At 54.3% G+C, this 17,760-nt stretch overlaps 1 protein-coding gene across 10 annotated transcripts in view; it reads right to left on the reverse strand.

The window, feature by feature from the left end:
• erc1b (ELKS/RAB6-interacting/CAST family member 1b) overlaps positions 1-17,760 on the reverse strand; it is a 147,486-nt gene that overhangs the window by 39,264 nt on the left and 90,462 nt on the right. For all 10 annotated transcript variants that reach the window (XM_023810375.2, XM_023810374.2, XM_023810372.2 and 7 more), the window contains one exon: positions 4,070-4,217. In XM_023810375.2, the coding sequence (XP_023666143.1) occupies positions 4,070-4,217 (148 nt within the window). The remainder of the gene's footprint in view (positions 1-4,069; positions 4,218-17,760) is intronic.

Raw genomic sequence — 17,760 nt, forward strand, 5'->3', positions numbered from 1 at the left:
ACCGGTTTAATAAGGAATTCGATACCCCCATCACGCCTGATGCCCCGCCCCCAGAGACACCTCCCAACCTCCAACACAGCCCGTTGTTGGGTTATGGACCACCAAAATGACATGTTTGCTTTTGCCCACCCCCTCATTTTCCTCCGCAGTTCCTTCAATAACCCCCCCCCATTGGTCCCAGGCACTCAGCTTCCTGTAGGCCCGTCTTGAATTTAAGGCCTGCAAGGTTTTCAAGCACAGTTAGCGGCAGCCTCCTGGGGGCCTGGGGGCCTTATGAGTTTTATTTATTTTTACTCTTTATTATTTATTTTTACAACCTAAGTATTCTCTTGTATAGCCTGTTAAATCTCCGCCGGAAGGCCAGTCTTTTCGCAAACAGGTTGTTTTTTTTTCCGTTTTATTTTCCTTCTTCTCTCGTTACCCAGGAGGCTGCGGGACGGGGGCCCCCTCCACGTGCCCGTCGTCTTGTCTTTTTGAGACGTGGTGGCGGTGGCGACACACCCCCCCCCCCCCCGCCTGAGGCCTCGCGCGTGTGAAACAGACAGGCCTGTTACAGCTAAACGGCAGCAGAGGTCAGGTAGAAACCGAGACTCGGGGCCCAACACAAACAGGTCGTTTCAGCGGATGGAATTACTGACGCCACTGCAGGGCTTGTGGGAACCGGCACTGGGCTCCGTCTTGAGGTTAGCAAACTGCAAACAAACTTTTTTTTTTTTTTTAAATACAACTCCCAGCTGACTTGATAAAAAGCAACTAGGCTTCAATCACTGTGGGTCACTGCCCTCAGCAAGCAGCTGGGCCTGAGCGATCCAGAACATACAGCCCCCTGCCGCCGCCGCCCCCCCCAGCGAGCTGCCCTCTTTCATGGCACCCTGGTGCTTCAGGTAAGTAGGGTGCTTATTTTACATCGCATGTCATTTATTTGTCAAACACTTTTATCGAAAGTGACATATACTTTTGAGAAAGCAGGGTCCGACTGAATTTCCCAAAGGAGATGAATGGATGGATGGATGGATGAATAAAGGAAGTAAAGAATATATCTATCTGTCTGTCTGTCTGACAGATTGTATCTGTCTGTCAGTTTGTGTATGTCTGTCTATCTATCCGTCTGTCTGTCTATCCGTCTGTCTGTCTGTCTGTCTATCCGTCTATCCGTCTGTCTATCCGTCTATCCGTCTGTCTATCCGTCTATCCGTCTGTCTATCCGTCTGTCTATCCGTCTGTCCGTCCGTCCGTCCGTCCGTCCGTCTGTCTATTCTCTGGAGCAACTGACTTGCTCATAGGCCCAAAGGTGACATCACTTGGAAATTCAAACCGGCACCCACCTGAACACCGACACAGTGCCCTAACCCACTGAGCCCTAACCCACTGAGCCATACACTGCCCCTCCCACCAGACACTATTTCCCAGCTCCTTTAGCCGCAGCCCCAAAACCAGCACGACACGGCAGCACCCTAAAATGCGCAAATGCATGAACGACGACACTGACGGAGGCCAAAGGCAAGGGGGGGGGGATGCGGCGAGCAGATCGGAGAGCCGAGATCCTCGGCGGGAGTGAGCGAGTCTGGCACTTTGACATGCCAGCGCTCCCTGAGGAAGGAGCTAAATATATCCTGTGGCTGGATCAACGTCAGGCTGGGCGGGATGTCACCGAGTCAGGCGGCTCCGCCTCCTCGCCTCTGCTGTCATGGCAGGACGGATACAGGTGCAGCCACACACGGACACAAGCTGACATACGGCGGGCCTGGGAATAGAGGGGAGATCTCGGGGTGATCCATCAGACGGGGGCGTGGGGGACCACCAATCCGGGCAAGGCGGGACAGGGAGGACTCTGTGCGGCCAGGATACCGGCAGGCGTCACGAGACGTTAAATGTGGGGAGGGGGGAGGGAGTAATCATCCGTATCGCACTCGTGAACAATAATGACATCTCGCCTCAATTGGCCATTATGTCCGTTCCTGGGCCTTGGGCATAGCGCCGTCTCACACATGAACGTTTAGACGTAAATTTCATGCATATTATCATTGATGGGGAAGCGCAGGAGCTGCCCAGGAAGGTGAGAGGGGCTGCTGCCGTGAATCAGGGCCCACACGGAAGCTACCGGAAGTCCCCCCACCCCCCCCCATGCAGCCCCAGCCTGCATGGCGAGGGCCCCCCGCTACACTCCAACCCCGAGCCTTATGGTTCAGGCATGATGCATGTCCCCCCCCCCCTCAGCCCTGCTTCTCATTATAAGCTGCAGGTAAAAACACTCCCCTGACCCCCCCCCCCCACCCATGACTTACGGGTGAAATTCAAAAATTTCTACAAGCCCTTTAAGAGTGACCTGATCAATTACTATTCGGCAGAAAAAAAATCGAGGGAAATCGGGGGGGGGGGGGGTTGGTCACCAGCCACCATGATCCAGCACACCTCCCTGGGGGAAAGTGCTGGTCCCCCCAGGGGGTGTGGCTGACTCACAAAAAACATGGTGAGACGGCAAAAGCTACTCATGGGCAGCAGAGTTCATAAATATATGTGTGTGTGTGTGTGTGTGTGTGTGTGTGTGTGTGTGTGTATCTATGTGTGTGTGTGTGTGTGTGTGTGTGTGTGTGTCTGTGTGAGTGAGAGAGAGAGAGAGAGGGAGGGAGGGAGAGCCCACCGTGTCTGCACTGCATATTAGGGAGGAATCACATTCCACAGCTAATTATGCCATGAATCTCAGGCTCTCGATGCACAGCTTGTCTCAATTGTAATCAGTGAGCTGGGAATCTACGGGGCCGCTTTCAAACAGGCTCTCTTTCGCCGTTTCTCCTCCAAGCTTTCGTGCTCCTAATAAACCTTCAGGAGAACATCGGCAGGTATCACGCGGCGTTCTGACACGTCTGGGAACTTCGTCGCATTCAAGACCGGAGAGACGTTATCAGGATGTCTTGTGGGAGGACGGACCGGCGGCTCCTTTGAATCCGGGCCTCTTGTCCCAAAACACCCTGGTTCCAAGCCCTTCGCCCCCCACCTTCGGCCCCCACCCCCCGCTGCAGGTAAAAGCCTTTAAGCCTGCATCACACCACGACTGCCTGCTCTCTTTTTGTTTCCCAGAGGCCTCTTGTGTAGTGAGAATGTACAGGCCACTTGAGGCGGGAGGGTTTGTTGCCATGACGCCCATTTCCTCTGGAATGTGAGTGTGGTCCAACTGATAGCAGGCTGCCAATCACACCGTCAGAAAGGGAGACACCCCAGGCTTGCAGCAAAGGGCTGCAGTAACTTCGAAGGCGCACACAGTGTCTCAACGTAGAGATTTTTGACGAGTGACGGTTTACTTGGATTTTTGTTTTTTGTGTATGTGCATGAGTTTGGACCTCTGACGTTAAGTGTGTGAGTGTGGCTGAAAGTAGATATGTTTACGTGGTTTGTGCGTTTTCCTGTCATGTGCCCATGCGGCTGCGTGCGTCAGGGGGCGTGTTTACGCGCCGGCCTGGGTTTGAGGTGAGCTGGGCCGTGTGTTTGTTTGGCCTGTGAGTGGCCGCTCTGTCTGTGTGTGTGTGTGAAGCGTGTTTGCGTTTTGGTCGTGCGTGAATGCTCGGATCGGTGCTGTAACAGCGTGTGCCTGTGTGTGTGTGTGTGTGTGTGTGTGTGTGTGTGTGTGTGTGTGTGTGTGTGTGCCTGTGGACAGTCTGTGGCACTGAGAGGAGGAGCTGAATAATCCTAAAATTACCTTCCGCAGCAGCCCTGTGGCTTGACATCTGCTCCCTGTTACCTTTCGCGCTCTCTCACTACGCCTCTCTGTATGTCCTCCTCCCTTTGGAAATGAGACATCAGCCTCATTGCTCTCAGGCCAGACAGTGAGAGAGATGGAGGACGAGGAGGCGCTGGGGGGGAGGCATGGAGCTGCCCCCCACCCCCACCCCACCCCAGCACGTCTCTCCATCCCTGGCCCACACAAGTACATAACGAATGAGTGCAAAGGGAAACGGGCTGTGTGGGGGGCAGCCTTGGAAGGACCCGAGTCCATAACCAATGGTGAGTCCCAAAGGCAGCCGGCAGCCTATCAGCAGGCAGCGCTGCGTGATAGGGACCCAGGTAGGCTCACCTGCTGCTTTAGCTGCTGCACCAAGCGGTCCTTCTCTCGCTTCAGCAGGGCCACCTCTTCCTGCGTCTTCTTCTTCTTGGAGGACGACAGCTCCAGGAGGGCGATATTGGCATCCTTCTCACTGATGGCAGCCAGTAGTGCCTCCTGTCTGTTGGGGGGGGGGGGAAGGGGTCAGTGCGGGCACGGTTTACCCTGAGGCGCCGTCCCCCACCCAGAACTGCTCGTGCGGGAATGCCAGACGGCCGCAGGTGGACGACCTCAGCTCGATAAAATAAAAGTCTTAAAAAAAAAAACATAAGGGGCAAAATGAATGATGCTATTAAAGGGATGGGCATAAGGAACCCGCTACCCCGTGCCCACGCGTGATGCCCACCGCTGCGCCACGGGGCCCCGCCCCAGCTTGGCAGCGGATGTGGAAACAGACGCGCCACCTGATTAACGGCTGATGCCTTGGAACCTGCCGAGAAGCCACATGACGAGATCCAGAGTGGCGGCGGGGGTGGGGGCCCATGCTGACGGGGGCGGGGGCCCATGCTGGAGGGGCATCGCAAGCGGAACGTGACGCAGGCGAGATAGTGAAGCCTTCAGCAGCACAGCCCTTGAGCGGGTGACTTTTGCACGTTGACCTATAGGTGCGACCCACTCCGATTACAGACAGTGCAGCTTTGAGTGCACCCCCCCCCCCCCCCAAAACACATACACGTACGCAAACCACCCCACCCGGATGCAAGGTGTACGTACAAGCCAGCTGCCACGGCCAAGATCATTATGCATGGCTTTTTAATGGCAGGTAAACAAGCTGAACAGAGTGACCATTATTTTGCCTCAGAACATGTTCACATCAGAGTTATTTAGATGCGGGGTGGGGGGGGGGGGGATTATTTAACCACAAGGCTGTTTGACTTGCTACACCATTGAATGAGGCAGGAGCGTGGCCACCCACCACCGGAACCGGAGGCCTGAGGGGGGCAGGCCGGAGAGGGAGGGGGGCCTTCCCATCAAAGAGCTGGATGCCATGGTGTTCCTGTAGGAAGGGCCGTCTTAAGGTTCCCTTAACGCCTCAGCATGTTAAATGAGGAAAATGCTTCCAAATGCCCTGAGTGCCCCTCAGCTGATGGCTGGGGGCGGGAATCAGGTTTGAGGTGGGCGGTCAATGCAGGTATTCCAGCTCAGGAACAACAACACTGCTTGCAGTTCTCACCACCCACCACACAGAGACAAAATGGCAAATAACCCTAAAGTTAACACCCTAAACCCGGTTCAACAGTTCCAGTCATGGGGGCCTAGTTTGAAAATTTCCCTGCTCAAAAACACCTTATTCAGCTAATTGCCAGGTTTACAAGGTGTGTTTCACCCCTAAATCCTCACTCACCCAGTCAGCAGAACCGAGGCCCTGAACAAACAGCCTGGATACTTGCAGACAGGCCCGTGACCAAACGAAAGGCCCTCTACACCTGTGAACTCAACACCAACTGAACAGCTGAACACCGTCACAGCAGAGGAGGAATGTGACCGGAGGGCAAAAGCACTGCCGACAGATGTAGAAGCGCCCGGTTCCCAGTATAAGGTTAAAGGTCAAAGAGCTTCAACCTCTACAGGTAGCTGGCTAATCAATAAAAGAAAATGTCATGCGGTAGTCTGGGGAGCTTCCTGCTTGCCATAGGAATCTGTAATTGGCCCAACCATAGGTCTTCTTGCAGAGCTCTTCCATCTTCTATCTATTTCAGGAAACCTTCAGTAGGGCTGATCTGGAGCAGAGGCTATTCCGTTCCTGTGCAGCATAACGATGCACATTTGTGTGGAGAGACTCACAGCCATATTATCACCCCCTTCCGTTAAGCCAGCGGGTCCAGGGACACCGCACAGAATCCCAGGAATCCTGACACTCTGAGAGGGGAGGGCACAGGGGAAGATGCTATGAACAAAACAGAGATGAGGGAAATACCTTGTTAAGTGGCTACGGAGAGTCACACACAAGGATCGGATGGCTAGTCTCTCAGCAGAGAAGAATGACGATTTGTGGTCGGCTTGCTTTCAACACTTGCAATTCCCGGGTCTGCAAGATGGTGGTCCATCTATGCGGTTTGGGGAAGATCCCTGGCTTGGACTAATCACCACTTTAGGTTGGGTGTAGGATTGGGGACAGATTTGAGATTTAAGGCAGAGACAGGCGGGAAAAGTAGGGATGTGTGACTGGAGAAAGGGAACTGAAGGATGTGGCCAGTAACATCTCCGCACACGTGAACCCAAGCAGACGTCAAAGGGCCGCAGGGGTCAGGACCACAGCTACGCCTTCTGGATGCTGGCCTGAGTCTTGCTCCTCACCTTCACCCATTTTACACCCTCCCCCACCCCATGACCTACATGACCTCCACCCTGTGGGTCATTTCCTGGCAGAGACTTGAATCACACATTCAAAGGAGAAAAACAAAACCTCAAGGCTACAAATTCACCTCCTCTTACTCTCACAGCCATGGACTTTGGGATGGCCAATTGCTCGGCTCGCTTCGCTAATGGATCTACTGAAAGGGCAGCACCAGTCCAACCAGAAATGCAGCCATAAATTTCTGACTGGTTAGAACTGCCCGGGTGTGACCCGTTGGAACCAAAATGACGCCACAGTGGGCACAAAGAGGTTAAAAACAGCTCATCAGCTGCACAAAATTAACTGTCCATCCTATCTGACACACTACAGTTTGGCACATAAATATAATATATGGGGCAGACGTGTTAAACAAACGGAGCACTGGACGCCCCCCAAAACATAAAAAATAATAAGGCAGCTTTTTCTCTTTATCCGCTGGCAGGAAGCCACGGCTCGCTTTTCAGAAAGTGTGTTTCGTGCAGCAGATGTGCGGCGAACGGGGGCAGCGGGGGTGAGCGTTACAATGCAGCGATGGGCCCAGACAAGCTGAGTTTTGGTGCCGCCAAATAAGACCGCGAGCGACGCTTCGCCTGCCGTTACCTGGCTTGTAGGACCATTTGACCGCTCACCCGAATTCTCACAGGTGAATTCAGCGTGCGTCTTGTTGTGTAAAGAGCGATTTCATAACGGTAAAAGGAAGAGGCTATCAAACATTAAAGCAGCCCTGCATCCCTAGAGGAGAACCACGCTCCAGATTTTTTAAATCTCAAATTTATATTATTGCTCTTAAATGAGATCATTATTTGGATATGAGGTTACATCACCTGTGTCTATAGTGGCTCCTTAGCCTACAATCTGAACGCCACCTGCACAACCTGGGCCCAGTCTGCATACTCAGCAAGCGCCAGTCAACATGTCGGCCAATTACTCACTCGATCTGGGGGGATGGAGGGCCCCATAGCGCCTCTGAAGATCATCAAACATACAGGAGCTTATTCAAACAAACAAACAAGTACATCTCCAACCATGATCCACAGCTGAGAATTCATTTAAGGAGCCCTCGACCGATGAGTATGAAGAAGGGACTCTTTTGGAAAAATGGACGGGGCCCACTGACAGTTTGGAGTGATCTTCTGGGGTGGTGGACATCACAGGAATGTTAATGAGAGATATCACCTGCGCCTTGCTGTAGCACCAGGGGATCCACGCTGGCAGCAACTCCTAGGCGGACTCTATGCCAAGACGACAGCGCTGATATGCCTGTGGAACAGCAGCCAGCATGATGGCCAGTGGGGGGTGGGGGAGGCTACATCCCAGGGGAGCTTCCTGCTTATCGACCCCCTTCAAGCTCTCAGCAGTCAGATGGCCCATCCTTAATTACCTGCAGCAGTGAGTGCCAGGAAGCAGCAAGATAGAGCTAAGTGCCTGATTCTATGGCACTGGAATGAGAAGGGGTGGGGGGGAATCCCACCAAACCAGCCTCGAGGGACAACCGGCTTCACATCAGCTGGTGAGGGCAGGATAGTGACACCCCAGCAGGAGACACAGGGTCAGAACGTGAAGATACACGGCTGAAAGCCGTCGCTCATCGATTAAGCCGCTCCCAGCCTGAGATCAGAATGCTTACCGGACCCACCCTGACCCCCAGCTGGCCAGATGATGAGAAAATCAAATCATCTTTGTCCTTGAACCGCACCTTTTTCAATTGTGTTTGGCAGAAATCGAACTCCTTTGCTGCTGATACTCATTCATCAGTCATACACATCAAGAAGAACCAGGTAACGTGTCTCCGCTGATCACAGCTTAAAGAAAACAGACACGATATCCAAGAGACATCGGGAATAATAGCCGAGTGTGTGTGAGGGGGGAGAGCACTGGGGGAGAGTGAGAACAGTGTGATCAGGAGTGGTTCTTACACATCTGGACTGCCGGTATACCTCAGCACACACTTGCCGGCCACCCACTGTCACAGCGGTTCTGTATAAACACACTAACTCTCTTTCTCTAACACATAAACACAGACACATATAAACACATGTACAAAACAAAGAAAAATGCACAAACACATACAGATGCATAGTCCAAACAGACTTAACAGAGATGCCCCACCAGGGCATGGGCTCCATCGGGGAGGTAAGCGGTGGTGGGTTGTGGTGTCAAAGCCCCGGACCGCCGCGTGTGTGCGGCCACTGACATAAGCATGGAATGAAGCTCACATGGAGTATGGCGACCACAGGCTTTTCGCGGCCTGGAGACGCCTCTCCACCCAGAGCAGAGCCGTCAAAACTGATATTTGCAAGTACGCAAATAAAAAGAACCCAAACAATTAAAAAATAACGACCTCATTTGGGGATTTGATTGCGTCACTGAGAGTTCAGATGAAAAGACGACTGCATAAAACGGCCTGTTTATGGGCGTCACACAATAGGCGAGAGAGCGGACCGCAGACCAAAATAAGGGTCCCCTGGCGAATGTGTTTACTCACAGACCCGTGTTGAGCAAGGCCCGGCCACATGGCAACACTACCCAAATACTGTCGGCTTGCCACACAACACGAAAACAAGAGACAGCATAATGAGATTTGGTGATACTCAAGAAAAATAATAATAATAAAATTAAACAATCACTATGCCCCCTAAGCCACACCCACTTATGCCAGCTGACCCTCCCTCAGGCATAGAGCCAATCCATCATTGAGGGCCTGCTGCCCTCCATGCAACCTGAAGGTGCTTCTCAGTGCACAAATGGTCAATCGCAGGTCCTCATCCCCTCCCCCCCCCCCCACTCATGCACACTCTCCCCGATACAATTCCTTTCTTGTGTGCAAGCTGGCTTGTGGCCAACTCAACCTGCATTCTTCACAGCCAGTCAGGGAAGTGGAGAAGGTTGGGGGTGGGGGTGCTGAATGGGGGGGGGGGGGCACCACTGCTGCTATCCTCATCTAGAGCAGGATCTCGCCAGGTTATTTACACCAGGCATCCGAAGCCGTCTCCTGCAGACTTCCAGTAGACAGGCAGCAACCTTGTCAGTATCTCATCTGCGGCCCAGTTTTACGGCTGCCTTCGTTCCATGACAACATGGCATTATTTTACAGGGCTTGTGCTCGCAGAGGCTAGGAGCCCATCTTAGGCACATCTGTAGATCAAATACAGCCCCCAACCACCGCCTGCATTTACAGACGCATATTCCTAAACATGCAATAACAGCTACAGTACATAATCCGAATCCATATCCGAATGGTGTCATAATCCCCTAAATATTTGGAGCCAGAGCCTCAATAAAGACGGAGATATGAGCCTTATTTACTCCTACAGCTGATCGCCAGCCTCGGTATACCCTGGATTTACTCGCCTTGCTCACAGCATAGGCCCAGATTGCCCTTTCTGGGGGCAATGTAAACCACTGATTTAACAGCTCAACTCTATACCAGCAGTTTCAAGTAGCAAGAGCAGCCCTTAGAAAACCATAATTGGTTGTCTGTGTCGGGCACGTTTGCAGTGTGACCGGTACAGATTTCACACCGAAACAAATGGACCCTTGACTTCTTCTTTTTTTTTAAAGACACAGTCATGCACCTTGCGACAGGGCAGCAGACCTTTGTCAGCTGGTCGCACAGAGCATGTCAGACGCTCCCCAGCGATGGCTGACCAGCAAGCAGAAAAGTTCCGACTTGGAAACACGATTCTCAACTCAAGAACGGCCCTCAGCGCGACGATTGTGACCCAGACATCTTGCTGGTGATTTACTTCTCAAAAAACGCACCGTAATGGGTACATGCTCACTCATCTGAGAGCAAAAGGCAGAGAGGGAGCCAGTTAAAGAGCTGGAATCATGTGCCTTAGGGCACCAGTAAAGCTGACTGCGGTGGTTCTTTAATGGCTGTGCTGAAGCTTCACATTCAGGAGGAAGACTGGGGGATGGAGGGGTGGGAGGAAGGGGGGGGCAAACTGCATCACCACCGTGCCTCTGAGCCCCAGTTTACCCACACTAATGTGTCACATGCCAGTCACTTTGCTGACATCAGGGGTTTTATGTAAAACTATCAATTCATGAAATTCAGCAAGTCGTCCTGCAGGACAAGGTAACGCCATGTAATTCCTGCTTCTCTGCATTCAGGTCTGCCACCTGAGACACTAAACCAGCACAAATCTGAAAAGATAAAGCCATCTCTGTGATGAGAGCGAGTCATGTGACCACAGTCATGTGACCCAATCACTGGGGCCTCCTCTGGCGTCGCTCACAAAAGCTGATAAGGGAGAGAAAGGAGCAGAACATACACATACGGTCACTGCATATAATAAACCACACAGCCATCTATCCTAAAACCTCATCAATGAGAAAACAGGCTCACTATACTCACATCTGTCACCTGAGACACTAAACCAGTGACAGAATTATCATCACTTACGAAAAGCGACATTCTGGGTGGGGGATGAATGTGCTTTCAGCTGAGTGATCACACACCAGAACAGAGAGGGACGGCAGTTAAACGCCAAAACGCTCCGCTGGACTGGCTGAGAATAGTCTGAGCTCAGTTGGGGCACGCAGGCCAGCCCGGACCGCTCCTCACTGCCATCTCCCTGCTGCTTTTCCTTTTACAACGGTGTAAAAACCCTTCCTTGCTCTAAATAAACCCTGGAGGTTGGGTAGCGGGAGGCTGGATGTCCAGCCCAGCGGTGCCATCGCCGCAGAGAGGGGGCCAGAGAGCTCGGCCAGGATGCCACGTAAAAGCGCCCACAGGCAGCCGCGGCGGAGACCGTGCCCGCCTCAGCGTTTTACGGCCTGGAGCTCGCCTCCGCAGCCCGGCGCCGCTCCAGCCCTGGTAAGCGGCCTTTATTATGCTGATATTGCCCCTGACACCTTAATTTCTTTTTTTATTTGCCCTGTGTTTAATTGGACAGGCTGGGTTCCGAGAGCCCAGCCTAAACAGGCGGTCGGTGTTCTGCTGGCGACCGCGGAGCCTGGAGCCCAGAGCCATGTAAAAAAACAGGACTCTGTGTCATTAGTGCTGGTGGACGGGGCAGATGGGAGACCACAGGGATACTGAGGCCGCCACCAAAGTACAGCAGAAAGACGAGCAGCCAGCCTCTCTCTGCTCTCTCAGGACACCCGGGAGCAGCCGGCCCTGCTCTCTCAGGACACCCGGGAGCAGCCGGCCCTGCTCTCTCAGGACACCCGGGAGCAGCCGGCCCTGCTCTCTCAGGACACCCGGGAGCAGCCGGCCCTGCTCTCTCAGGACACCCGGGAGCAGCCGGCCCTGCTCTCTCAGGACACCCGGGAGCAGCCGGCCCTGCTCTCTCAGGACACCCGGGAGCAGCCGGCCCTGCTCTCTCAGGACACCCGGGAGCAGCCGGCCCTGCTCTCTCAGGACACCCGGGAGCAGCCGGCCCTGCTCTCTCAGGACACCCGGGAGCAGCCAGCCTCTCTCTACTCTCTCAGGACACCCGGGAGCAGCCGGCCCTGCTCTCTCAGGACACCCGGGAGCAGCCAGCCTCTCTCTACTCTCTCAGGACACCCGGGAGCAGCCGGCCCTGCTCTCTCAGGACACCCGGGAGCAGCCGGCCCTGCTCTCTCAGGACACTCCGGAGCAGCCGGCCCTGCTCTCTCAGGACACCCGGGAGCAGCCGGCCCTGCTCTCTCAGGACACCCGGGAGCAGCCGGCCCTGCTCTCTCAGGACACCCGGGAGCAGCCGGCCCTGCTCTCTCAGGACACCCGGGAGCAGCCGGCCCTGCTCTCTCAGGACACCCGGGAGCAGCCAGCCTCTCTCTACTCTCTCAGGACACCCGGGAGCAGCCGGCCCTGCTCTCTCAGGACACCCGGGAGCAGCCGGCCCTGCTCTCTCAGGACACCCGGGAGCAGCCAGCCTCTCTCTACTCTCTCAGGACACCCGGGAGCAGCCGGCCCTGCTCTCTCAGGACACCCGGGAGCAGCCGGCCCTGCTCTCTCAGGACACTCCGGAGCAGCCGGCCCTGCTCTCTCAGGACACTCCGGAGCTGCCGGCCCTGCTCTCGCAGGACACTCCGGAGCAGCCGGCCCTGCTCTCTCAGGACACTCCGGAGCAGCCGGCCCTGCTCTCTCAGGACACCCGGGAGCAGTCGGCCCTGCTCTCTCAGGACACCCGGGAGCAGCCGGCCCTGCTCTCTCAGGACACTCCGGAGCAGCCAGGTGGAGGACTGCACTGCTAACCAGAACACTGGTTAGCGTCAAGGTACTTAACCGCTTCACCGAAGAGTCTGAGTACAATCTAGACATTATCCCCATTTACGGCAGAAGTTGTGACACGGCTGAATTATAGCGACAGCCGAGTAGCTAAATGCAAATGCAGGGAGGATGACCCCATTCGAACCATGCAATAGCACCCCCTTCAGGAGAAATGGAAATGGAGCATTTGGGGTCGGAGACACGCGGCAGCGGGAAGCACGGTGTCACCTTGTGTCACACGCTGGCCCGGTTGGGTCCAGGGATGGCCTGAGTAAGCACCGGAATGTGGGCCAGACACTCGGCTATTTTCATCCTTCCCGCGTCCGTTGGCTCACAGGATCAGCCTCCCCGGTCAACGGGGTTGCCCCGCGTGACACACCAGCCGCCCACGCTCTCTGCCGATGCCATGCTTCCCCCGCCATCGCCTGGCAACAGTGAGCGAGCCGCCAACACAAATGGAACTGCGCTCACGTGTGACTGCAGCGCAGTCCCACAGCTAATCGCCCCGCCCTGCCCACATGACCTTCTGTGTCTCTACAAGACGGCTCTTCTGAACAAAATCACAGCGCAAACCTGAAAAGATAAGCCATCTCTGTGATGAGAGCCAGTCATGTGACCTCAGTCATATGACCCAATCACGGGAGCATCCTATGGCGTTACTCTCAGAGCTAATACAGGAGAGAAAAGAGCAGCTCTCTGGCGATGCTGTCGCAAATGACACACAAGCTGACACACACCTGTACTCATATCTTTGTGGGGACCATCCTTTGATTTCTATGGGCAAAATCTTAATTCCAAGAATGACAACCTTAGCCTGTACCCAGCCCTTACACTAATGATAAGTAATGAAAAAAAATACATTATGAGTTTTTTCACTGCAGTCACAAATTCTTTGAAAATTTAGAAAAGATTCTCCTAGCGTCCCCACAATGTAATATATGCTCCCCCCCCCCACAGCCACTGCCTATAACAAACCACACAACCATCCATCCAAAAACCTCATCACTGAGGAAACAAACAGGCTCCTTCCAGCCTGGGTGACTGTCTGCTGTAATCACACCACAGAGTGCCTACCAGGCCCCCCACTGCCAACAAAACACACAAACACTCAGTCCCACTCGGGGCCAATAAAAGTTAATCGTGGTCCCGAAGCCTCCCCCCCGTGTGACCACACCAACCCCGCAGCTCCAGCCGATGGCTGACAAATGGCTGCAAGTCGCACCTAAAACTGACTTCACCCTGGACTCTGTGCCACACTTTAACCATAGCAGGTGAATAATGAGGCAAGGTGGCCGGAGGAGAAAGTCACTGCTGTCAATAAGGCATTTAACCTGAACCGCTTCAGCAGAAAGGCCCAGTTGTGTAACGGGGTATAAAGGGCCAGATCTAAAAATGCTTTTAAATGGGAACTCGCAAGCAATTAAAGGTAAAAATAACAGAAGAGTTTGTTGGCTGTGGCTTCTGCGATCTCCCGGGCGTGTCTGCAGCCGTAAAGGGACGCTGTGACGGACGCGTGAGCCCAGGGCAGGGGCTGCGGGAGCCGCTCGTGTGTTTAATCTAGAGCTTATGTGTGTGTGTGCGCGTCTGAGAGACAGGGCTAACAAGAGTGACTCTGCTCAAGTTGGACTTCAACCAGCACCTGGCCAGAGTCAGTCAGTCAGGACGCCCGCGCTCTGTGCTCTGACTCAGACGAATTAAGGGCGCGCTCATCAGCGCTGGAAGCTGTGACAGCCATGGCTGGGGACGGGCAGGGATCCTGATTTAGGGCCCGCTGTCACTCAGGCGGCGCGGCCTGTGCTGGAATGTGCTGGAAACAGAACCCGTCAAACGCGGCGTGCCAACCGTAAGGAGTTAACAGGGAAAAAAACAAGCAGGGATACAATGAAAACAGCGGCAGAACACAAAAGGCGAGAGGACCATCACCCGGCGGGCGGAGGGGGCCTGAGTGAGAGACAGGCAGCGAGACACACCGGGCCCCCGCAATCTGACAAGCTGACAGGCTGAGCTGAGCTGAAATGGGGGGGGGGGGGTACCTGTGACAGACAGAGATTAATGAGGCCCCCTTACCCTCCTCCCAAATCCCTCCCCCTTTGCCCTTAATGCTTGCTAATCACCAGGGTGTCAGCCCCCATCGCTCACACAGCCCCCTCCCTGTACACTTCAGCCCCTGTCGCCCTGATTAGGCCCGAAGGTCCAAACGGGGGCGTAATCTGTCTGCCTGGCCGAATTCAACACCCCTGTCTCCAGCCCCCACCCCCACCCTGAATCACCCGGTGCTGCTGGCAAGACGCACACCTGGTTCTGGTTTGGGATGAACGTTTCCTATAGGGACCCAGGAGAGAGAGACTCAGAGTGTTCCCTGAGTGCCAGGAAGCACAGGGGGAGCGTCGAGAAGCGGGCTTTGCATTGTTCCGGTGATTGGACCGGACCAGTCGCTCTGTGTGTGTGTGTGTGTGTGTGTGTGTGTGTGTGTATGGGGGGGGGACGCTTGTGGGCTTCTGCGTGACTGTTTCTTGCCAGCCCTGGGCCATTGTAATGCACCCACCCACTGGCCAGTGACTGAGAATGAATCAGCGCCATACATATAACCACTCACAGGACAAAAATGTTAATTATATTAGCTGCACTTAAGACGCTAAGTGGAACCAAATAAGCTCTTATAGGGTAGCATGTACAACATACAGGACCCATATACAGGCAAGCAATGCAGTCGCAGGCAAAGCCTCGGGGCTTCCTGTACCCTGACCTATAGCCCCACAGCAGCAGCAGCCAAAGGGTGTCTGAAGGGGGGCTCACGACACCCCACACCCTACAGCTCCAAACACAAAGACATGCAGAAGCAGACCCGGCCTTCCACCCCGCCCCTGAGCAATTTACGACCCATGTGCAGACCTCGCTCTCATCTGCATAGCCCGCGGGCGTCAGAGTCCCACATTCAGGCCACGTGTGTGTGCCCAGAGCTGAAGAGCAGACGATGTCCCTTTGAAGTTATTTTTAAAACTGCCCTCAACCTCTACTCCCCCTTGGGAACCCCCCCCTGCCGCCCCACCCCCCCATGCCTCTGTTCTAGGCCAGCTGCGACATGGGGTCCTTCCATCGGGCAATCAGGCAATATTCCACCTATCGGGCTGCCCGTGATGGTGCCTGATGGCCCCCACGACAGACGAAGCGCAGGTACCCCAGCTGGAAAAAAAATGTTCAAGACAAAACAAGGAGCATCAAAGTACAGAGAGCCTGAGACATGAAGACCACACTGAGAAAAGCCACAGCTTAACTACAGCATAACGTCATTAGAAGCCAAATAACAGGTTGAGTTATAGGTGTGTTTACACATGACTCACTATGCAGAGATGGTGCGGTGCCAGTCATACAGGGACCCACGGTGTACAGGAGCCGGATGCCCCATGCCAAGCGCCAGCGAGCAGCTGTCAGGGTGATGGGCGGTGCTGGGAGCCAGCTGCGCTCCAGCACACATCGCGTGCCGGGGCACAGCGCCCCCTACAGGCAGCACGGCAAACCAGACAAGGGAGCAGGGAGCCGGCCAGAAGGGGGAGATCCTGGCCGCTGATCGGCGTAAGAGAGGGTTTGACATGGGGGGGGGGGGGGCACAACTTAATGATTAAATTGCAAAAGGTCTAATTTTTTTAGGGGAAGCGAATGAAGCCAAATTAAATATTGTTTGCGGTCATACTTGCCCCACCCCCCCCCCTACTTGCCCTAATTCCTACGCCTCTGTCGCTGATACCGGCTCTGTTTTCTGGAAAAATGCCCACAGGCAGCCCTAGCTTCCGCATCTGTCAGTCAATCGTGAAAACGAGGGAGGAGGTCGGCCCCATTCCCTTACATCCCGCCAAGGGTCGGGCGGCCCCTGACAGACAGCGGGGCCCCTGACAGACAGCGGGGCCCCTGACAGACAGCATGGGCCCCTGACAGACAGCGGGGCCCCTGACCAAAGGGGACTGAGAACTGCCCTCTGTGTAGCCACGACAACGCTCACAGTCACACCCCGGCTAACCGGCTCGGTCTTAGAGATACCATCAGGAAACAAGGCCGGACACGGGAGAGATCCCAGCGTAGCCAGAGCTCGGCACGATCGGGAATCGCTAGGGATGCAGACGGAAGATGGGGGGGGGGGGCACGGAATGAAAAGCACATGAGGAAGCGCACACAGAGAGAGGGGTGCTGTGTACGGCCGGCAATGCCATCATTCAAAGCAGACATGAAACACATACAGCGTGACTAATGAGAAAAGGTGCAAAAAGTAATATTCAGAGGGGGCGGCTGACACGCTTTACGAGGCCACACAGGACCTCGAGCGTGTGGTCCGGGCTGATGGAGAACCGCAGCTCTGTGCCTCTGAGCCCGTGGGACACTAGGAACTCGGGGGGGGGGGGGGGGGGGGGTGGGTAGGGGGAGACGACTCTGTGGCGGGGAACACTAGGACCTGGGGGACACTTAGACTGGGGGAACCACAACCACAGTAATCTCATGCTGTCCAAATTGGAGGAGAAACCAACATTTGTAAATGAATGGACATGAAATATATGATTTTTCCACATCGCTAAATTCATACAGAGATTCCCTTGCACACTGTGCTAGGAAAAGCCGACACTTTAATGAGACTAAATATAAACCATGTACTTGCTTTAACATGGGGGCGGGGAGGATTCTAATAGTAGGAAGTTACGCATAGGACCAAAGGTGCCCAACAGCCAAGCCTGCGGACCTTCAGCCTCCACATCCACACCAAGACGCCAGCTACAAACCACTGATAATTAGATGCCCAAAAAGTTGGCCCCTCCCTCCCCCCCTACACTCCCACCCCACCCACCCATAATTTTTGTAAATGATTGCCTGTCAGCTCAGACTGACTCCCCCGGCCCCCCCAAAACTCCATACTTCCATGCAACCAATTTTTTTTTTCCCTGAGAATAGATATTTACAGACGATAATTGCTTGGCGCTTGAAACATATAATCAAGTGAAAAGCCGCATGTTTTTTCCTCCGTGTTTTCGTGAAATAAGTTTTGTTAAGTGAAGATTACCAAAAGGGATTGGCAATAGATGAGCAATTAAAGTTAAAAAAAAAAGCCCTTGGTATTTAAATGAATGTGGGACTGACGAG

This window comes from Paramormyrops kingsleyae, chromosome 3 (assembly GCF_048594095.1).
Source record: "Paramormyrops kingsleyae isolate MSU_618 chromosome 3, PKINGS_0.4, whole genome shotgun sequence".
Taxonomy (NCBI): Eukaryota; Metazoa; Chordata; class Actinopteri; order Osteoglossiformes; family Mormyridae; genus Paramormyrops; species Paramormyrops kingsleyae.